The sequence below is a fragment of the Ascidiella aspersa genome, chromosome 9 (assembly GCF_963924565.1).
Source record: "Ascidiella aspersa chromosome 9, kaAscAspe10.2, whole genome shotgun sequence".
In the NCBI taxonomy this organism is placed as follows: Eukaryota; Metazoa; Chordata; class Ascidiacea; order Phlebobranchia; family Ascidiidae; genus Ascidiella; species Ascidiella aspersa.
In genome coordinates, this window is record NC_139455.1 from 3522375 (window position 1) to 3542387 (window position 20013).

Sequence of the window (20013 nt, forward strand, 5' to 3'; positions counted from 1 at the left end):
AGCGCAAGAAAAGTTAGGCTGCTACAACAACGAAACTATATAACAATTTGCACTATATAAAGACAAATTGTATTGTATTCTCGACAAGCTTTCGCAGAACCGTGCTTCATCAGATCAAAGTAGAACGTTTTTGACCTGATGAAGCACGGTTGTGCAAAAGCTTGTCTTTTTACATAGTGCCACCTGGTTACCCTATTTAAAATTAGTGAAAAACGGTGATTTACAAAGCTTAATAACAGTTGTCGCCGAAGGTTTTATACGGTTTATCAAAACGTACGATCATGAAACTGATTTTAGCGGGAATGTCCAAGACGGGCACAAAGTCGATCGCAAGGGCGATGAAAATCCTCGGCTACGAAGTGCACGACACTATGGAACATTTCGGCCAACACAGGCAGGTAAGTGCAGTCGGTTTGTGTTACAACTAAGCGTATGATTCAAATAAAAACGGAATTAATTTGTAACTTCGGAGAATGATGGTTGAAGGTTGTAGTAAGACGTTAGTAAGAATATCAAAACGCATACAGAAGTAGAGATAGTATTTTGTGATTGTTTCGAATAAATCTTAAGATAATTGTTAAAGATTGTTTAAAAAAGTGTAGGTTAAGTAACAAAACTTCTTTCTTTACGTAAAGCAAAATTTTGATGTTTAAATTTAATATTTTGCTCGTGTGAGCACCGACATGACGTCATTTAGTATCGGATCGGATCGCGATAATTTATTCAGAAATATCGGGAATCGGAATAAACTGCCCGGTATCGACATATCTAAACACAATGAATGAAAAACACATCAATCGACACATTCGGCGAGTCTGCGATGGCTTTTCGGTGAACCACCTAAATACATCAATGAGTTGTGTTTGCACCTTTAATCTTTTATCATTGCTAAAGTTTCCGAAGTGTATCATATAATGTTCGTTTCCTTAGTTTCAGTTTTCTCGTTGCAAAACAGCTTCGGTTGCAGATTTTATCTTTTTTGCGCTTATCCCTAGAGGCCGGAGATTCCACATTAGTGCCACGGCTAAAAGATTAAATAAGTAGGCTACTCTAGGTTTTTTCCATCCATAATTTTTTGCAATGCTTTTTTATCGCGCAAAACAGGTTTGGTACGATTATCTAGAAGACAAAGCGGGCACCGAGGACATTAGGAAGTCATATGAGGGAGTGGATGTTGTTACTGACATACCAACATATTACTTTTGGGAGCAACTCCTTCAGGCCTTTCCAGAATCAAAGGTAACTCTTAACAGGACTAAAAACAAAAAGTCGGTTAAAAACAACCCGAGTCCTACTTTCGCCAAAAACAAAGTACCCGAGTACGACTGCCGAGTGCAGACTCCGGCCTAATGTGTGATTATTACGAGTCAAGAGTCCAATTCTACAACCTGTATTACACTTCTTTAGTAACTAGACTAAGGTGGATGTTTAAAAACCCACTCATAGGGGTGTTTCCATGTTTAATTGGGTGCATTTTTTGGTCGTTCTACTGTTGATCTTGATAAATTAATTGCAAGGTATAGCCTTATAGTTTTAAATGGGATAATTGAACGAAATAAAGACCTCTCAGGGATGAAGGCACTTAACAGAGTTAAGAACAACTGATGTAGAACTTTATAGTAAGACAAATTTGCCTATTTTAAGGATTATATCATTAACCGGTCTGGTGTGAACTTATAAACGTAAGAATTTAAACTAGCGCTAAATAGGGTTGCTATAGTAATAGTCTTTATAAGCGCATTAGAATAGCCTACAGAATATTTATGTCTTAATTTGTTGCATGTTACAGTTTTGTATATCTGGCATTTTCAAGGCTTTTTATATGAACGACACATACCATGAAGTGTCCATTTGTTACCTCCATTAAAATATAAAAAAGTCTGTTTACTCTATTAAGATCCTCCTAACCACCCGGGAAGAAGACAGCTGGACAAAAAGTGCGATCAACCAAAACAAGATGATGGAAAACAACAAATATCTGAATCTTCTAATGTCTCTTTCGCCGACCGGATGGCAGTACTTTTACTTTTTGAGGAGATATTGTAAGAATAACGGCTTAGATCAGGGATAGGCAATTATTTGTAACCGCGGGCCGCATGAGAAATGTTGTGGCGGGCCGGGTCAAAAATGGGATCTCAAATACACGCGCGAAAAAATTGCCACTATATTTGTTATAAAATGCCAACTTTAATTTAGAATTAGAAAGGAATGTGACGCATTGAGCACAGATGAAAAAATATACATATTTTGCTGGTATATTGGCACTTATCTAGTGGTGGGCGCGTTAAACCAAAAGTTAAGATTAAAATGCGTAAAAATGTCTCACTAAAAACTTGTTTTTGTTTTGCTTTTTGAGGCTTTAAGTTACCGATATGTTATTTGCGGTAGAACCGTATGTTGCCCAGGACTAGCTTAGCTTATGCATCACCAATAGGGATTTTCGATATTACTGGATCGACGCCCATACCAGATACCGAGTGCTAGTATCGGTACTCGTTCGATACTAGCTTGTTATCGATTGCCATCCGATACCAACTTAATATGGAAGTTTTAGCCATGATTTGCGATTTACTGCAACGATTCTACCTTAAAAGCTAAGTTTATCAAAATATATTAGTAGTGGAAACTAAATTCGTAACGCTACGGCAAGTTTTTTTTTTTTTTTTTTTTTTTTTTTTTTTAACAGATTTCAAAAAGGCCTTATGAACGTTTTAATTTGATTAATTTTGCTTGTTCAAGGACCGTAAAGACATCATTTGGTATTAGGTCGGATCGCCATTATTTTTGCCAAAGGACTTAAGTCTTAAGTCTTTTTTGCCTAATTACAGCTATTTCAACGGCTTGTCATTTACTAATTGTTTATTAAATTGTTTAATGTGCGAAAATAAAATAAATAACTTAATTTGATAAAAAAGCCTAATGGAAAGACTTTATTTTAACCCAAAGTCATTTTTCCTAAAGACTTGAGTCAAGTCAAGTCATTTCGCCAAAAAGACATAAGTAAAGTAAAGTCATTTCGCCAAAAAGACTTAAGTCAAGTCAAGTCATTTCGCCAAAAAGACTTAAGTCAAGTTAGGTCAATTAAAAACAAAGACTTAATTAATTGACTTACATCATTACAATACTGGTTGATACTATTGACGACATGTTTTATTCTTACAGTGGGCCTTATATTTGATTGTGGATTGACGCTACCTTTCATGAGATGGACTGACTCCAGAAACATGAGACTAATGGCCTTAAGACGACATAACGCACACGTACTCACGGTATTGTTTGACTTTTGGTGTTGCAAGGGCATTGTTTATAACTAGGAATATGCGATAATTGTTTTGGATCCGATACCTGATACCAAGCGGTATAGAATAGGTACACGACTATGGAACTGTCGGTACCTGGGATGCGACTTTACAGCCCGGATAGGTACCCAGGGCACAGAGTCGGATTGGTACCCAGGGGTACAGAGTCGGATAGGTACCCAGGGGTACAGAGTCGGATAGGTACCCAGGGGTACAGAGTCGGATAGGTACCCAGGGGTACAGAGTCGGATAGGTACCCAGGGGTACAGAGTCGGATAGGTACCCAGGGGCACAGAGTCGGATTGGTACCCAGGGGTACAGAGTCGGATAGGTACCCAGGGGTACAGAGTCGGATAGGTACCCAGGGGTACTGAGTCGGATAGGTACCCAGGGGTACAGAGTCGGATAGGTACCCAGGGGTACAGAGTCGGATAGGTACCCAGGGGCACAGAGTCGGATAGTTACCCAGGGGCACAGAGTCGGATAGTTACCCAGGGGTACAGAGTCGGATAGGTACCCAGGGGTACAGAGTCGGATAGGTACCCAGGGGTACAGAGTCGGATAGGTACCCAGGGGTACAGAGTCGGATAGGTACCCAGGGGCACAGAGTCGGATAGGTACCCAGGGGTACAGAGTCGGATAGGTACCCAGGGGCACAAAGTCGGATAGGTACCCAGGGGTACAGAGTCGGATAGGTACCCAGGGGTACAGAGTCGGATAGGTACCCAGGGGTACAGAGTCGGATAGGTACCCAGGGGCACAGAGTCGGATAGTTACCCAGGGGCACAGAGTCGGATAGTTACCCAGGGGTACAGAGTCGGATAGGTACCCAGGGGTACAGAGTCGGATAGGTACCCAGGGGTACAGAGTCGGATAGGTACCCAGGGGTACAGAGTCGGATAGGTACCCAGGGGTACAGAGTCGGATAGGTACCCAGGGGTACAGAGTCGGATAGGTACCCAGGGGTACAGAGTCGGATAGGTACCCAGGGGTACAGAGTCGGATAGGTACCCAGAGGTACAGAGTCGGATAGGTACCCAGGGGTACAGAGTCGGATAGGTACCCAGGGGTACAGAGTCGGATAGGTACCCAGGGGTACAGAGTCGGATAGATACCCAGGGGTACTGAGTCGGATAGGTACCCAGGGGTACAGAGTCGGATAGGTACCCAGAGGTACAGAGTCGGATAGGTACCCAGGGGTACAGAGTCGGATAGGTACCCAGGGGTACAGAGTCGGATAGGTACCCAGGGGTACAGAGTCGGATAGGTACCCAGGGGTACAGAGTCGGATAGGTAGCCAGGGGTACAGAGTCGGATAGGTACCCAGGGGTACAGAGTCGGATAGGTACCCAGGGGTACAGAGTCGGATAGGTACCCAGGGGTACAGAGTCGGATAGGTACCCAGGGGTACAGAGTCGGATAGATACCCAGAGGTACAGAGTTGGATAGGTAGCCAGGGGTACAGAGTCGGATAGGTACCCAGGGGTACAGAGTCGGATAGGTACCCAGGGGTACAGAGTCGGATAGGTACCCAGGGGTACAGAGTCGGATAGGTACCCAGGGGTACAGAGTCGGATAGGTACCCAGGGGTACAGAGTCGGATAGGTACCCAGGGGTACAGAGTCGGATAGGTACCCAGGGGTACAGAGTCGGATAGGTACCCAGGGGTACAGAGTCGGATAGGTACCCAGGGGTACAGAGTCGGATAGGTACCCAGGGGTACAGAGTCGAATAGATACCCAGGGGTACAGAGTCGGATAGGTACCCAGGGGTACAGAGTCGGATAGGTACCCATGGGTACTGAGTCGGATAGGTACCCAGGGGTACAGAGTCGGATAGGTACCCATGGGTACAGAGTCGGATAGGTAGCCAGGGGTACAGAGTCGGATAGGTACCCAGGGGTACAGAGTCGGATAGGTACCCAGGTGTACAGAGTCGGATAGGTTCCCAGGGGTAAATAGTCGGATAGGTACCCAGGGGTACAGAGTCGGATAGGTACCCAGGGGTACTGAGTCGGATAGGTACCCAGGGGTACTGAGTCGGTAAAAAACAACCAGAGTCAAATCCGGTTAAATGTGCGATTCCGTCGAGTCTCGAGTCCGGCTCCGACTCTACAATGTGTATTCTACCAATTTACGCAACTGAAGTAAAGGGGGGAAATACAGCATTCCACTCATAAGGATGTCGTATAACTCATCCATCCACGTACATGGCTCGAAAACGTTCTATAATAGCCTCTGCTATTACACCTTTACAATTTACAGTTTGCGGCCTTTTCGCTTTTGAAGTTAGTAAAGCGCATTCGAACGTCGGGCTCCGGTAGTCTTACTCTAGTCACGAGCCCGACACCTTGACTAAGCAAAAAAAAAACGTTTCTTTCATGCGCTTTACCATTGAATGACAGTTCTCTTTCGCCCAAAAGCAAATTACTTAGACAATCTTACATTAAGCGTGCTGTTGTTGCATTCCCTGATGAAGGCATCATGTATAAATAGTCGAAATAAGTACTGAAAGAGCGTCCTTTTAGTGTAATATTGCCTAGTGGCAACTGCACATTTTTTTAATCTTACATAAAATACGCTCGAGAAACTTTGAGCCAAGTACAAGGCATTTTTCCCTGTATACAGCGCATTTGAAAGTTATTTTGATCTTTAGAACGCGCCCAAAGACAAGTTGCTGGTTTACAGCGTGAAGCAAGGCTGGGGGCCCTTATGCGACTTTTTGGGGGTCGAAGTGCCCCAAGCTCCATTTCCCCACCAGAACGTGGGTGGAAATATTTTCGAAGAACGACTCAAGTCGGATCCAACGATGCAGCGAATGAAGCGGGAAGCCTGTCTTACCGTCTCTATACTTTTTCTGTTGCTTACTCTAGCCGGATACTACTTGATGCTGCTGTGAACTGTATTGCGCGAAATATTACTACTTGACATAATGAAATGTGCTGATATAATGAAATGCTTCAACCTCAGTTTTTATAACTTTTCGAACAAAATGACGTTCTGGTTATGTCAATATCAAAAAATATCTGCAAAGTTTTTCTATTGCCTGCGGTAGCCGCATACTGTACTTTGGTGGTCGGCAAACTGTTGGCCGTGGCCCAAATGTGAGCCTTTTAGCCATTTTTAGTGGGTTGCGAGCTATTTTTAATAGATTATTTTGTCGTGTAGTTGTGGGCCGCGTGATAGCCGTACAGTCATTGTACCTTTTTTAATTTGGTGTGGCTGAGAGTTTTATCGTGGCTCATTGTTGCATACATAACCTCCAGGCCATGGCCTCCCCAAACTATATTTTTAACCAAGTTTAACTATAAACATATTCAACTTTTGTCGGTTTTACTTAAATCTATTTAGCCACAAAGGCGCTATGCATACTATGGCATCTTGCGTCGTGTGACTTACACTCGACAGTCCAATTATCGTTGAATTATACTGTACCTGAAATTCAGTTATTTCAAGCAATATTAGAACATATTTGATGTACCTCATGCGTCAATTTTAATTAAAATTTTACCAACAATCAAGAAATAAACGTACTTTTTCGCGCTACGCACGACTATAGACTGCTGTAAGCTGCATATTTGCGCACGAGTTCGCTCGAAACAACAGGTATTTTAAAGTTATTTTTATTATGACGTAATTTTCTAACGATTTTCTAAAAATTTGCTTCCCACACCCCCCAAAAATTCTGGATCCTTCCCTGTTTTTGTAGTGGTTTTACGTAGTGGGCTTTCAATAGATCTCGAAGAAGTATTGTGGGCCGCAGCAAAACAAGTTTGCCGAACACTGCTATACTTCATACTGCTGTAACTGAGTTCCGTCAAATATTCCAACTTGAAAAACACAACCCTATAGATTTAATAGTTTGTGGCTTCGTGCATTTAACAACTTATTCCACAAAAATTTTCAGCATTTGGAGAGTCTCTGTAAATCGGAAGCGTATAGTTTCATGTTGGGAACAATTCTAAACCTTGATACCCTCTGAGGTCATATTACAGTTTCAATTGTTACTGAGGCTTAACCCGCACGATTATCACGCTTATGCAAGTGAAAATGAAACATTGCAAACGATTTTTTCTTATACTCCACAAGTTAAAAGGCTTGATTATCACATGGAACTGAATTTGAGAATTCGCCTGTTGGCTTCGTGACAGTTAACCAGAGTTATCCAGTTGAACTTGTCTATAAGAAGTTCATTTGCGGCGAACACAGTGTTATATAGCCAGGGAGTTAAACACGGAGGGCAGTATTATCAAACGTTTTTTAGTTAATAATTATGACTCGAAGCTGTCTGCTAGAAAAGGGCGTTCGGAACGTGAAAACAGTTGATATGACCACGTTTCCCACCTCAAATCTTGATCTGCCGTTGAACGTTCGTGTTGTCATGGATTTAACGTTGAACGCGTGACATTTACTTTGGTTTGAGCATGAATGCGACGTCAGACATTGATTACTATTCCGTGCGTCTTACTTCCCGCGTGTTTTGCGAAAAAATAGCTTAGTATGTCCTTTAAATGCGTTCACTAAGGTTAAGTTGTTAGCAGATATTTTAATGAAAATACACGTCTACTTTGATTTTAAAAATATCTGGCAACGTTAACTAGGAAATATTTTGATTTTTCAGTAAGACTTTGACACCTTTGCAAAATAGGTTTGCCACCTAAGTTTAGTGATGAAGGTAATTGTGGCTGGAATGTCCAAGACTGGCACAAAGTCGATCGCCAAAGCAATGAAGATTCTTGGTTACGAGGTGCACGACACCATGGAACACTTTAGATACCATAGACAGGTTTGCCTGAAAGGTTAAAGCGTTGTATACATTTATAAAGTTATAGGTTACCGTTAAAAATGCAAAACTTTATGTCATTAGTCTCGTCAGTTACTAAAGGCAACTTCCAGTCCCTGGTCATTACTCTATCATGTTAATCCAAGTCAAATAATTGGCTTTAAAATTTACTGGTTAACCATGAAAATCTGCAAATTGAGGTAAATAACCACATTTCAACGTGAAAAGTTTTTTTTAGGAAAACACTTAATATTAATGTTGACGATTCAGTTGCCTAAATCAGTGCTCTTCCACCTTGTTTGGTTTTGTGAACCCTTAAAGTTGTTGTGACGAACTCATGCACTCTGTTTATTTAAAAGGTAAACTGAGGTAAAAATCGTTATGCATATCAATATCCTCATGTCAATTAAACCGAGCGCAGCTGCCGAAGTTTTACAAACTGTCGTTAAGAGTTCAATTATGGCGGCCGGCTGCCTGTGAGTGCAATTGCATGTCATAAAGCAGCATTCAAACGTTACACAAATAACAGGAACTTTGACAGTCAGGCAAAAAAGAAAAACCGCATGTCTCAGAAAGTTAGTTCACAACGATTACAGCACAATTGTCTCATAGAAATCGGTAATTACTGTCAAATACGATGTAACAATAATGGTTCATTAAAAGTTTGTGAAACATCCTTGTATACCTTTTTATACTGGTGCAGCCCATGCATATTTTGGTGCACCCTAGGTTGCCCCGTGCACACCGGTTGAAGAGCACTGGCTAAATGACTTAAGTCAAGTCCAGTCATTTATAAACATTACATTGAGTGCCGGTAAGCCAAGTTGTTTAAATTAAGGCATTGTAAGGGCAAATCATTACGAACATTTTGCAAGCACTAATGTGCCAATGGAAATATTAAAAACAAGAAGCTTGATGTTCCGTCACATTATCACGGCCTATTACGTAACTTAAGAGAACAAAGGAAAACATCACAAGCGCCGCGAAAACATATTAAGAAATACATGACCCTTTGATTCTTAGGTCTGGTACGACTTTTTAGACGACAAAGCGGGCATTGAAGATATCAGAAAGTCTTATGAAGGAGTGGACGTTGTTACAGATATGCCGGTATACTACTTTTGGGAACAACTTCATGAAGCCTATCCGGAAGCCAAGGTAAGCTTGTTAATGGCAAAAAATGTGAAATAGTTATACCAGGGGTTCTTGAACTGGGGTCAATAAACCCCTTGGGGTCCGTGAACTCGTTATAGGGGGTGCATGGAAGCTTTATTGGAAAATGTATGTATATTCAAGAAGTAATCAATTGTTCAAAGAAAACAGTTTTACTAAAAATAAAACGGTTTTGCACTGAATTTATTTAGACTTCATTTCACATTCACATTTTTGGAGCGAAATCAGCAGATTTATAAAGTCTAATTGTATTGTGACTTCAATTTATGACGACCCTTTTTTTAATTTTCTTGCCTAGCTGGTGCACGCGAAGCAAAATAAAATTTGAGGGGTCTGTTGTAAAAAAAGTTTAGGAGCCGCTGTGTTATACGTATAGGGAATGAAATCACAGTTTGCGCCAAAATAAATTCTACCAATTCTATCAAGGGAGCATCCCCGTACATCTATATTTCTAGATACTGTTCACTACACGGGACGAAATGTCTTGGATTAAAAGCGCTGTCAACCAACGCAAGAAGATAGAAAGCGATAAGTACTTGAATATGCTCATGACACTCTCTCCGACTGGCTGGCAATTATTTTCCTTCTATCAAACGGTTGGTGGGTTACATTTGTTTATTCAAAGATGCCGCGCTGGTTCCGTTTTAAAAGTACTCCTTTGTTTGTGACTCCAATTTGTTATGTCCGTTTCAATTTGCTTACTACACATGAATTTTTTTGCCTCGTGAAGTACCCGTGGCAAGGCCTAGGCCTATACCTTTGAGTTACCTTTCTCGAATACAGTGAAAGGACGATAGGGCAAATATTTACCTGTTAACGCCTTTATTTAGCAGTAATATAAGTCTTAAATAAGATTTCTATGCAAATCAGTAAAGTTAAATTTACCCCACAAAGCCGGGTTGTTTTTAATAGGTTGTCACATATTTTGTGGCCCATGACCATCGCTTATCTTTTGGTGTAAAAAGTGTCAAATACTTTGAAGTGTGAATTCAAATCATCCAAAATCTTTTTTGTTGCGAATATTTTTGTCAATACCTTACTGAACAGTAAATGTGATGGCAAAATCATAAAAAGCTTAGGAAACATTGCCAATTTAAAATATTTAATTATTGACAATCTAACTTTTGTTTATTTTTTTACTATAGCTAAGTTGGTTTTAGGCGCTAGGCGGCCAATCCTACCCTTTCTAAGTGAAAAAATCAGAAGAAACGTTCGCCTCTCTAACTTCAGGAGACAGAACGCTCATGTCCTCATGGTAAGGGATTACGCAGTGGAGTAACGTAAAATGAAATTTACATAAAAAATACCAAGCCATGAATCCCAAATAATCTTTTTGGTTTGTCCAAAGCGACGAAATCAGTACAAGAACTTAGAATTTACTATTTTTTAAAAGATTTGTTTAGCAGAAAGGAAAAGCATCTGACAATTGTAACAACCGATAGCTGTACCATAAGTCTGTATGTATCGCCCCTTACAACTATACAGCATGCAATGAAATGCATTTTTATGCTACTGTATGTAGAACATTACAACTGTAAAACCAGAATTTCTTTACTACAGAAGTTGGCCTAACGCAGGTTTAAACGAAGTTATGCTATTCTAAGGTGTGAAAATGTAGTTCTTTTCGGGTTTCAGTCTACTTCAAAGAATAACTGCTCTTATTTGATGTTTTCGTCGCTATCAAATTTTTCGTAAATTGTCAAGTTATAACTAGTTTAGTTTTTCGACCTGTTTAGTGCTGATCTGAAACGGGATGTCGCGTGGAATGTTTAAGAGGGCCGAGAGAGACATTTTCACTCGTTTATTGTTCTAATTTTTGCTCTATTCGTAAGCTTACTGGGACGATAGTTTGTGGGCTTAAATGCGATAACCCGAGAGATATTTCATATAGTGTGTATAGTTATGTCAGTTGTTATATATCATTGTGATAATACAGTAAGCAAAAATGATAGTAAGTATACCGCAGTAACGTGAACCAAAAAAGTTATAACTATTGGTTTATACCAAATACTTAGGTCCATTATTAAATGAAAACAGGTTGAAATTATCTAGTAGTTGATAACATTTAAAAAAAATATTTTTTTTTGTTTCGTATTACTTTCGCAGAACGCGCCCAAAGACAAGTTGCTTGTGTACAGCGTGAAGCAAGGCTGGGGGCCCTTGTGCGAGTTTCTGGGGGTCGAAATGCCCCAAGTTCCATTTCCCCATCAGAATGTGAGAGGGAATCTGTTCGAAGAACGACTCCAGTCGGATCCAACGATACAGCGTATGAAGCGGGAAGCCTGTCTTACCGTCTCTATACTTTTTCTGTTGCTTACTGTAGCCGGATATTACTTGATGCTGCTGTGAACTGTATTGCGCGAAATATTACTACTTGACAATTGACAAAATGAAATGCGCTGATACATTGAAATGCCCAACTTCAGTTTTAATAATTTTTCGAACAGAATGTCGCCCGCGTTCTGGTTGTGTGAATCTAGTAAAATGTCTATATATTTTTTCTGTTGCTTGCATTAGCCGCATACTATACTTGGTGTGAGGCCGTGGCTCAAATGTGGACATTTTAGCCATTTTTAGTAGGCCGCGAGCTATTTTTAATGGATAGTTTTATTGTATGTTGTGGGCCGCGTGATAGCCGTACAGTCATTGCACTGTATTTTAAAATTTGGTGTGGCTGAGAGTTTTATATCGGCCTATTGTTGCATCACAGGACCTCCAGGCCATGGCGTTTCTAAACTATACTTTTACCCAAGTTGAACTATAAACATATCAAACTTTAAATCGTTTTACTTAAATCTATTTAGCCCAAAGTGATATGCATTCTATGGCTTCTTTTGTCGTATGAGTCACACTTGACAGTCCAATTGCTGTTAATTTAGGGGGTCTATAAGGCCCTAATTGAAATATTAGCTTATATTAAACAATTAAACATTTTTTAAAAGAAAGGCTTGAATTAAAAATAAAACGTTTTTGAACTGAGTGTATATTTAGACACAATTGAGCTTTCATATGTTTTAGAACTGGAAACCGCAGTTTATTGAACTCTTTTTGTATTGTGACATTAATTTATGACGTCATCACTAAATTTCCTTTGCCGCGAAGCAAAGATATGTTTTATGGGTCTGCGGTAAAAAAAGTTTAAGAACTCCTGAATAAGACTCTAAACGCAGTTATTTCAAGTAATATTAGAACATATTTTATATGCCTATGCGCGTAAATATTACAACTTGAAGTAATAAAATGTGAAACCATATAGATTTAATAGTTTTTGGCATCGTGTCCTTAACAACTTATTCCACAAAAATTTTCAGCATTTGGAGAGTCTCTGTAAATCGGAAGCGTATAGTTTCATGTTGGGAACAATTCTAAACCTTGATACCCTCTGAGGCCATATTACAATTTCAATTGTTACTGAGGCTTAACCCGCACGATTATCACGCTTATGCAAGTGAAAATGAAACATTGCAAACGATTTTTTCTTATACTCCACAAGTTAAGAAGGCTTGAGAACCACTGCTTAAGCTTAACATGTGAAGCTTGATTTGAAAATTCGCCTGTTTGTTTCGTGACGGTAAACCAGAGTTATCCAGTTGAACTTGTCCATAAGAAGTTAATTTGCGACCAGTTTAACCGAAGGGGGATTTCACAAGGAGTGTAGTAGAATCAAACGTTTTTTTACCAATAATTATGACTCGAAACTGTCTGCTGGAAAATGGCGTTCGAAACACGAAAACAGTTGATATGGTCACGTTCCCCACCTCAAATCTTGATCCGCGGTTTGATGTTCGTGTTGTCATGGATTTAACGTTGAACGTGTGACATTTACTTTGGTTTGAGCGTGCATGCAACGTCAGACATTGATTACTATTCCGTGCGTCTTACTTCCGTGTGTTTTGTGGCAAAGTAGCTTTAGCAAGACCTTTAAATACATTTACTGTGGTTGAGTAATGAGTTGTTAGCAAATATTTCAAAGAAACTACACGTCTACGTCTATTCTGAAAGCATCTAGTAACGTTAAAACTAGAACATATTTTTATTTTTTCAGTAAGACTTTGACACCTTTGCAAAATAGGTTTGCCACTCAAGTTTAGTGATGAAGTTGATTTTGGCAGGAATGTCCAAGACTGGGACAAAGTCGATCGCCAAAGCAATGAGGATTCTTGGCTACGAAGTGCACGACACCATGGAACACTTTAGATACCATAGAAAGGTTTGTTTGAAAGGTTAAGGCGTTGTCCACATTTGAAGTGGTATAGATTACCGTTAAAAAAGAAGACCTGTAGATATCAGTCTGATGTTCTCAAGTACAAGTCGTTAGTTACCAAAGGCAATATGAATGTTGGTTAAGCCAGCTGGCTAAATTACTCGAGTCAAATCCAGTCATTAGACATTAAACTAAGAGAACCTAGGTCATCTCGTTTGAATTAAGGCATTGTAAGGTTAAGTCATTACAACAGCGACGCACACATTTGCAAGAACGCCTGTACTTAACCCAGTGGTTCTCAACCTTTTATGGTTTGCGGCACGCCTCAGAAATAATAAATAGATTGTGGCATCCCTACAAGATTTTTTCGTGGGAAAATCACTAGAATATCACAATAAACGGAACTGAAACAACACACAACTCTGCACAACGTAGAAAGTTATAACTGGTGTTTATTTAATCTTACACAAAAATTCGTAAGAGTTGAGAAAAAATCAAATTCTTAAATATTCTAGAAATGGCACCCCAGGGTGCCACGCAATCCCGGTTGAAAACCACTGACCACACCAATAGAAATATTAAAAACGGAAAGTTTGACGTCAAATTATCACGAACTATTACGTAACTAAAGAAAACAAAGGAAACATCGCGAGCGCCGCGAAAACATAAGAAATGCCTGACCCTTTGATTCTTAGGTCTGGTACGACTTTTTAGATGACAAAGCGGGCATTGAAGATATCAGAAAGTCTTATGAAGGAGTGGACGTTGTTACAGATATGCCGGTATACTACTTTTGGGAACAACTTCATGAAGCCTATCCGGAAGCCAAGGTAAGCTTGTTAATGGCAGAAAATGTGAAATAGTTATACGGGCGGGGGTTCTTAAACTGGGGTCAATAAACCCCTTGGGGTCCGTGAACTCGTTATTGGGGGTGCATGGAAGCTTTATTGGAAAATGTATGTATATTTAAGAAGTAATCAATTGTTCAAAGAAAACAGTTCAACTAAAAATAAAACGGTTTTGCACTGAATGTATTTAGACTTCATTTCACTTTCACACTTTTGGAGCAAAATCAGCAGATTTATAAAGTCTAATTGTATTGTGACTTCAATTTATGACGACCCTTTTTTAAATTTTCTAGCCTACCATGGTGCAAGCAAAATAAAATTTGAGGGGTCTGTTGCAAAAAAGTTTAGGAGTCTCTGTGAGTACAGGGAATGATATCACAATTTGCGCCAAAATAAATTCTACCAACTCTATCAAGGGAGCAACTTGCGCACATTTATATTTCTAGATACTGCTCACTACACGGGACGAGATGTCTTGGATTAGAAGCCTTGTCAACCAACGCAAGAAGATAGAAAACAATAAGTATCTGAATTTGCTCATGTCACTCTCTCCGACAGGCTGGCAATTCTTTTGCTTCTACGAAACGGTTGGTGAGTTATATTTGTTTATTCAAAGATGCCGGGCTGGTTTCGTTTTAAAAGACTCCTTTGTTTGTGAATCGCATAGATGAAAATCCGGCTTTGTTCAGGTTAAATAGAGCATTTTCGAGTTTAATTCTAACTGATAAGGACTAATGCATAGTTGTACCGGCTACGTAAACTAATTACGCCTGGAATAATCGCGATAATTTGCGAGTTTTGTGTGTTTAAATAAAATCCTTCATGCTGTGTGGGCTCTTCATCGTTATTGCATATTACGTTATTCTCGGGTGGGCTTGATAAAGAGGCTGTAACGGAAACGGCCTTCAACGTATATTGCCCTTAAAGCAACATAAACCATAGAGATAAAGCCGCTTATCGTAAGCCAACGTAGCATTTAAACGAGACAAAATATGTTTTTCTTATAATTTCTCTTGAAAAGCCACAATTTACAATCCAATACGCAAATTTACTGATTTCATTCAGTATGTATAGAAAACACTGAGCATAAAGCCTTAACATTACAACGGCGATGACTTTAATTAGATTTTTACGAATACGCAAAAGCTGCGCCCCACGTTAAGCAAACCCGTAACTTATTTAAAATATACATTGCTTACTGTTCAAACAGCGACAATAAACGCTACATTTTGCGAACCATCCCTACATTTTGCGTGGTTAAACAAACTGCAACCTGATAAACCTAAAAGTATTAATATAAATCAAAAACAGCTTCTCTGGTAATTGTAATTGTTAACCAACGTTTAAAAGTATTAACTTGGAAAGTTGCACTACTGGCGCTGCACGCTCGGTAAATATATATTTTTTTCAATATGTGATGCATACAACGTAAAAATACTCCCGTTTAAAAACAAAAATCGCTTTCTGTTTCAACCGCTGCAAAAAATGCAGTATTTATCAGTTTAATTCTACCTGACAAAGCAATACCGACGTTCATCCGGTGATGTAAATCAATAAGAACTGCAATAAGCCTAACAGTTTGCATTAATCTAAATTTTGCCTGGTTATACAAAATGAAAAAGTTTGTTATGCTGTCAGCTACTATCACTATTGCATATTACGTTGTAACATGGCCGTGTAAAATCGCGTAACGATTCATTAAAATTTGTTTTCCTCGTAGAGCACCCGTGGCAAACCCAATGAATACAGTGAAATAACGATAGGACAAGGATTATCTGTTTACGCCATTGTTTAGTAGTAAAATAAGTTCTAACCAGAGTACATTCGAGATTGGTGAATAAGATTTCTATGTAAATCAGTGGAGTTAAATTTACGCCACAAAGCTGATGTGTTGTTTATAGGTTAATTGTCACGCAATTCGTGGCCCATGACTACGGCTTATCTCGGGTATATAAGTTGTCAATTCAAATTATCCAATACAAGAATTTTTCAGTTTTGAATATATTTTTCAATGCCTTACTGAACAGTAAAGGTGGCGGTAAAATCATAAAAAGCTTAGGAAACATTGAAAAATATATTTAACTGGACAATCTAACTTTTGTTTATTTTTGGACTAAGTAAAGTTGGTTTTGGGCGATGGGCGGCAAATTCTACCCTTTCTAAGTAAGAAAATCAGAAGAAACATTTGCCTCTCTAAGTTCAGGAGACAGAACTCTCATGTTCTCATGGTAAGGCATTATAAGCAGTGGAGTAACATAAAATGCTACATACAAATATCAAGCTACGAACCCCAAACAATCTTTGTAGTTTGTCCAAATCGACGAAATCAGCAGAAGAACTTTGAATTTATTATTTTTTTAGAACGTTTTTTTAACAAAATGGAAAAACATATGCCAATTCTAACAAATAATGCCTGTACCATAAGCCTGTATGGATCGCCCCTTATAACTAGAGTTTGCAGTTTCATGTATTTTATGTTACTGTTCGTAGAACAGTACAACTGTAAAACCAGAAACTCCTTATTAGAGAGGCTCGGCTATTACGTATTTTAATATTTTCTTGAGACTGATAATAATACAATGCAATTTGGGTGTATATTTGTCACCTGACTTTTGATTTAACGACTGACATTTGGTAGTTTCAGTATACTTCAAAGAACAACTGATTTCATTTTAAATTTTCGCCATTATTAATTTTTTTGGAAATTGCCACTATTTTAGTTTTCATACTTGCTTAGAGGGGACACACAATAAGACCTTAAAAGTAACAATACCTAAATGAGACCTGTCGGGATACATCCTGTTTATCGGAATAAGGCCTAAATGGCCTAAATAACGCCTGAAATTGTAGGTAGAGAGAGATGTTTCAATCCTGTTTGGGGTTATTGGTGGGTAATGGGTTAGATTTAAAAAATGGTTGACATTGTTAGGGGATTTGTTATGAACTTATGTAACGTTTAGAGCAGGGCTGTCACGTGTAATGTTTAAGAGGGCCGAGAGAGATATTTGCACTCTTAGGCTTATTGAGACGATAATTTGTGTACGGCTTAAATGCGACAACCCGATAAATATATTTATATACTGTGCATAGTTATGTCAGTTGTTATGTATCATTGTGGTGATACAGTAAGCGAAAATGATAGTAAAGATACTATAGTAACGTGATCCAAAATAGGTTAGACAACCACTGGTTTATACCATACAGATAAGTCCATTCTAACTAAACACAGGCAGGATTACATTGAAAAAATCCTTTTTTTGTTCCAAAATACTCTTGCAGAACGCTCCTAAAGACAAGTTGTTGGTGTACAGCGTGAAGCAAGGCTGGGGGCCCCTGTGCGAGTTTTTGGGGGTCGAAGTGCCCCAAGTTCCATTTCCCCACCAGAACGTGAGAGGGAATCTGTTCGAAGAACGACTAAAGTCGGATCCGACGATGCAGCGAATGAAGCGGGAAGCCTGTCTTACCGTCTCCGTGCTATTACTTTTGGTTGCAATGCTCGTATGTTACGTGCTTATGTAATTTTCGTTTTGGATAGTGTCCGTTTGGAATTGCGTTTTTATCTGATTCTAAGCAACTGAATGTTCTGTATGCGACAAACATTTAGCGTAAGTAAAATAATCAGCTCTTTTGTTCGAATATGTTCATCAGGCAAACGACAGACAACCAAACACTCTGATAAAACCTTTAACATGAAAGAGTTGGGAGGTCACTTATTGTTCTATCCATAATACAAACGTAAAAGCTTACCCCAACCACCACTTATAGGCACACACCCCCAAAAATGCCGAAATCGTAAATCTAATAGTGCGGTTCACAAACTTCTTGGTTTAAGGAATCCTACGAAAACCTTACTTGCAATACGCCGAGCGATCTAGTGTAATGTCACAATAAAAGAAATGGAAGCACTAAATATCAACTGCATGAGCACAATGAAAATGTTGTCGTATTTGTTAATCTTACAAGCAATTGTGTTAAGAAGAATACAGACAGCTCATAAAAAAAGAGTCCTATAATTTGAAATAATTTTAGATATCCTTGAGCAATATAAACAGCACCCCCTAATAACGAGTTAGTTAGAATTTTACCAAAGATTCATTGGGAGTTAGTAAGCAATCTGTATTTAAATATAACGGAAATTTAGTTTTATAATGGTGCTTTGGAGCATAAATAACGCCATGGTCCCCGCCTTTTATGCCACTGTTATGATTTAGTGGGTTAAACATACGATCCACCATATGACCTATAGTGGAACCTCATAACAAACATGTTTTAATTTCCGGCTAATGCAAAAATAGCGTTGATTATACACTGCGAACGATTGACGAAGCTTTTTGTGGAAATTTTGTTACACTGGTTTGTTTGCAGCGTGTTTATATAGATACGTGGTAAGGTGGGACACAACGTTTTTGTTGATAATCGGAGTATATGAGTCATTCCTATGGTACATTTAATTAACTAACAAGTAAAACTCATAGTTAAAAACATGAGTAAAAACAGGATCAGACGTTGATAAATGAGTAGGCGACGCAAATAAGTGAAGGAAGGGGAAAAAATACATATGAGCAGTGCGAGATGCTAGACGGTAAAATGCGGCTCGAATGGGTATCGATCTAGCATCTCGCACTGCTCATATGTATTTTTTCCCCTTCCTCCACTTATTTGCGTCGCCTACTCATTTATCCCAGTCGTGTTGGCTGTAGTGCTTTTCATTGCGTTTTTAGTCTATTATAATGTTTTAATATTTTATTGTTTACTTTTATTGGTTTGTTGATGGCTGCGCTCTGATTTTATTTATTTGTACTTACAGGAACTGATGATGCCACTTTGGCGAAATATATTTTCCTTTAAACAAAACGTCTGATCCTGTTTTTACTCATGTTCTTAACTATGAGTTTTACTTGTTAATATACGCGTCAGCGGAGCAGTGATCGACTGGCTAAAACCTGCCGCCGATGGTTTTCGATTCTACAAAGATACACCCTATTGTTTAATTAACTAGGTCGGTCTGTCTGTTGCATTGCAGTATATCAAGGCTTAGATTTATCATTGATTGTAGGCCAGTCTATTTCTGTACATCAACGTTTTTTATTTACTAAAAAGGCAAGTAGAACCCATACATTTTGTACAGTAAGACCCTTATTCGCTGGAAATTAGTGAAAACTTATAAAAGGTTAACTTAGTTCAGAATATGTAGTCAAATTAAAACGTGAGATGACAAAAAACACGTGCGTTTTACTTTGTATGTATATGTTTTAAATCTGCCGGAAAAAACTCTCGTACCTTACAGTGGCTAAAATATCTGCAAACTCAAACATTTTTTTAATTTTAAAATGAAAATGAATCTATTCCTTGTACTGATGTCCTGTTGTATGACAGTCAACAGCAGCCTTTTTGACCCTATAGAAGGTCAGTTAAAAATACTTTTTAACGCAAGGTTTATATTTTAATTTTTTATATATATATATATATATTTTTACTTTTTATCAGCTTAGCTCCACCTGGCAAAGGAATACCGGCCTTCATCAACAATGTAAATCAATAACAACTGAATTAGGCGTAACAGTTTGCACGAATTTAAATTTTGCGCGCTTATACATAATGAAAAAGTTTGTTATGCTGTCAGCTACTACCACTATTGCATATTACGTTGTAACATGGCCGTGTAAAATCGCGTAACGATTCATTAAAATTTGTTTTCCTCGTAGAG

General features: G+C 38.9%; 3 protein-coding genes across 3 annotated transcripts; all 3 read left to right on the forward strand.

Annotated features, from left to right (window-relative positions):
- The first annotated feature begins 281 nt into the window (after positions 1 to 281).
- Positions 282 to 6197, forward strand: LOC146131930 (uncharacterized). The gene is made up of 5 exons (XM_083397140.1): positions 282 to 398; positions 1105 to 1239; positions 1898 to 2042; positions 3163 to 3269; positions 5955 to 6197. Exons 1-5 carry the CDS (start codon positions 282 to 284, stop codon positions 6195 to 6197), a joined length of 747 nt encoding a protein of 248 aa, XP_083253266.1.
- Positions 6198 to 7930: 1733 nt separating this feature from the next.
- On the forward strand, positions 7931 to 13035 carry LOC146131931 (uncharacterized). Its single transcript, XM_083396520.1, has 5 exons — positions 7931 to 8084; positions 9105 to 9239; positions 9710 to 9854; positions 10400 to 10509; positions 11361 to 13035. The coding sequence occupies exons 1-5, from the start codon at positions 7968 to 7970 to the stop codon at positions 11601 to 11603; spliced, it is 750 nt and encodes a 249-aa protein (XP_083252646.1). The 5' UTR covers positions 7931 to 7967; the 3' UTR covers positions 11604 to 13035.
- A 312-nt stretch (positions 13036 to 13347) lies between these two features.
- LOC146131932 (uncharacterized) lies at positions 13348 to 17825 on the forward strand. Its single transcript, XM_083397141.1, has 5 exons — positions 13348 to 13464; positions 14154 to 14288; positions 14753 to 14897; positions 16425 to 16534; positions 17586 to 17825. Exons 1-5 carry the CDS (start codon positions 13348 to 13350, stop codon positions 17823 to 17825), a joined length of 747 nt encoding a protein of 248 aa, XP_083253267.1.
- The last annotated feature ends 2188 nt before the right edge of the window (positions 17826 to 20013 follow it).

Coding starts and splice junctions, on each gene's coding strand:
- LOC146131930 (XM_083397140.1), top strand. CDS start 282: ATGAAACTGATTTTAGCGGGAATGTCCAAGACGGGCACAAAGTCGATC. Junction 399..1,104: donor ATTTCGGCCAACACAGGCAG/GTAAGTGCAGTC, acceptor CGCGCAAAACAG/GTTTGGTACGATTATCTAGA. Junction 1,240..1,897: donor AGGCCTTTCCAGAATCAAAG/GTAACTCTTAAC, acceptor TACTCTATTAAG/ATCCTCCTAACCACCCGGGA.
- LOC146131931 (XM_083396520.1), top strand. CDS start 7,968: ATGAAGGTAATTGTGGCTGGAATGTCCAAGACTGGCACAAAGTCGATC. Junction 8,085..9,104: donor ACTTTAGATACCATAGACAG/GTTTGCCTGAAA, acceptor TTTGATTCTTAG/GTCTGGTACGACTTTTTAGA. Junction 10,510..11,360: donor AGAACGCTCATGTCCTCATG/GTAAGGGATTAC, acceptor TTACTTTCGCAG/AACGCGCCCAAAGACAAGTT.
- LOC146131932 (XM_083397141.1), top strand. CDS start 13,348: ATGAAGTTGATTTTGGCAGGAATGTCCAAGACTGGGACAAAGTCGATC. Junction 14,289..14,752: donor AAGCCTATCCGGAAGCCAAG/GTAAGCTTGTTA, acceptor TTATATTTCTAG/ATACTGCTCACTACACGGGA. Junction 16,535..17,585: donor AGAACTCTCATGTTCTCATG/GTAAGGCATTAT, acceptor ATACTCTTGCAG/AACGCTCCTAAAGACAAGTT.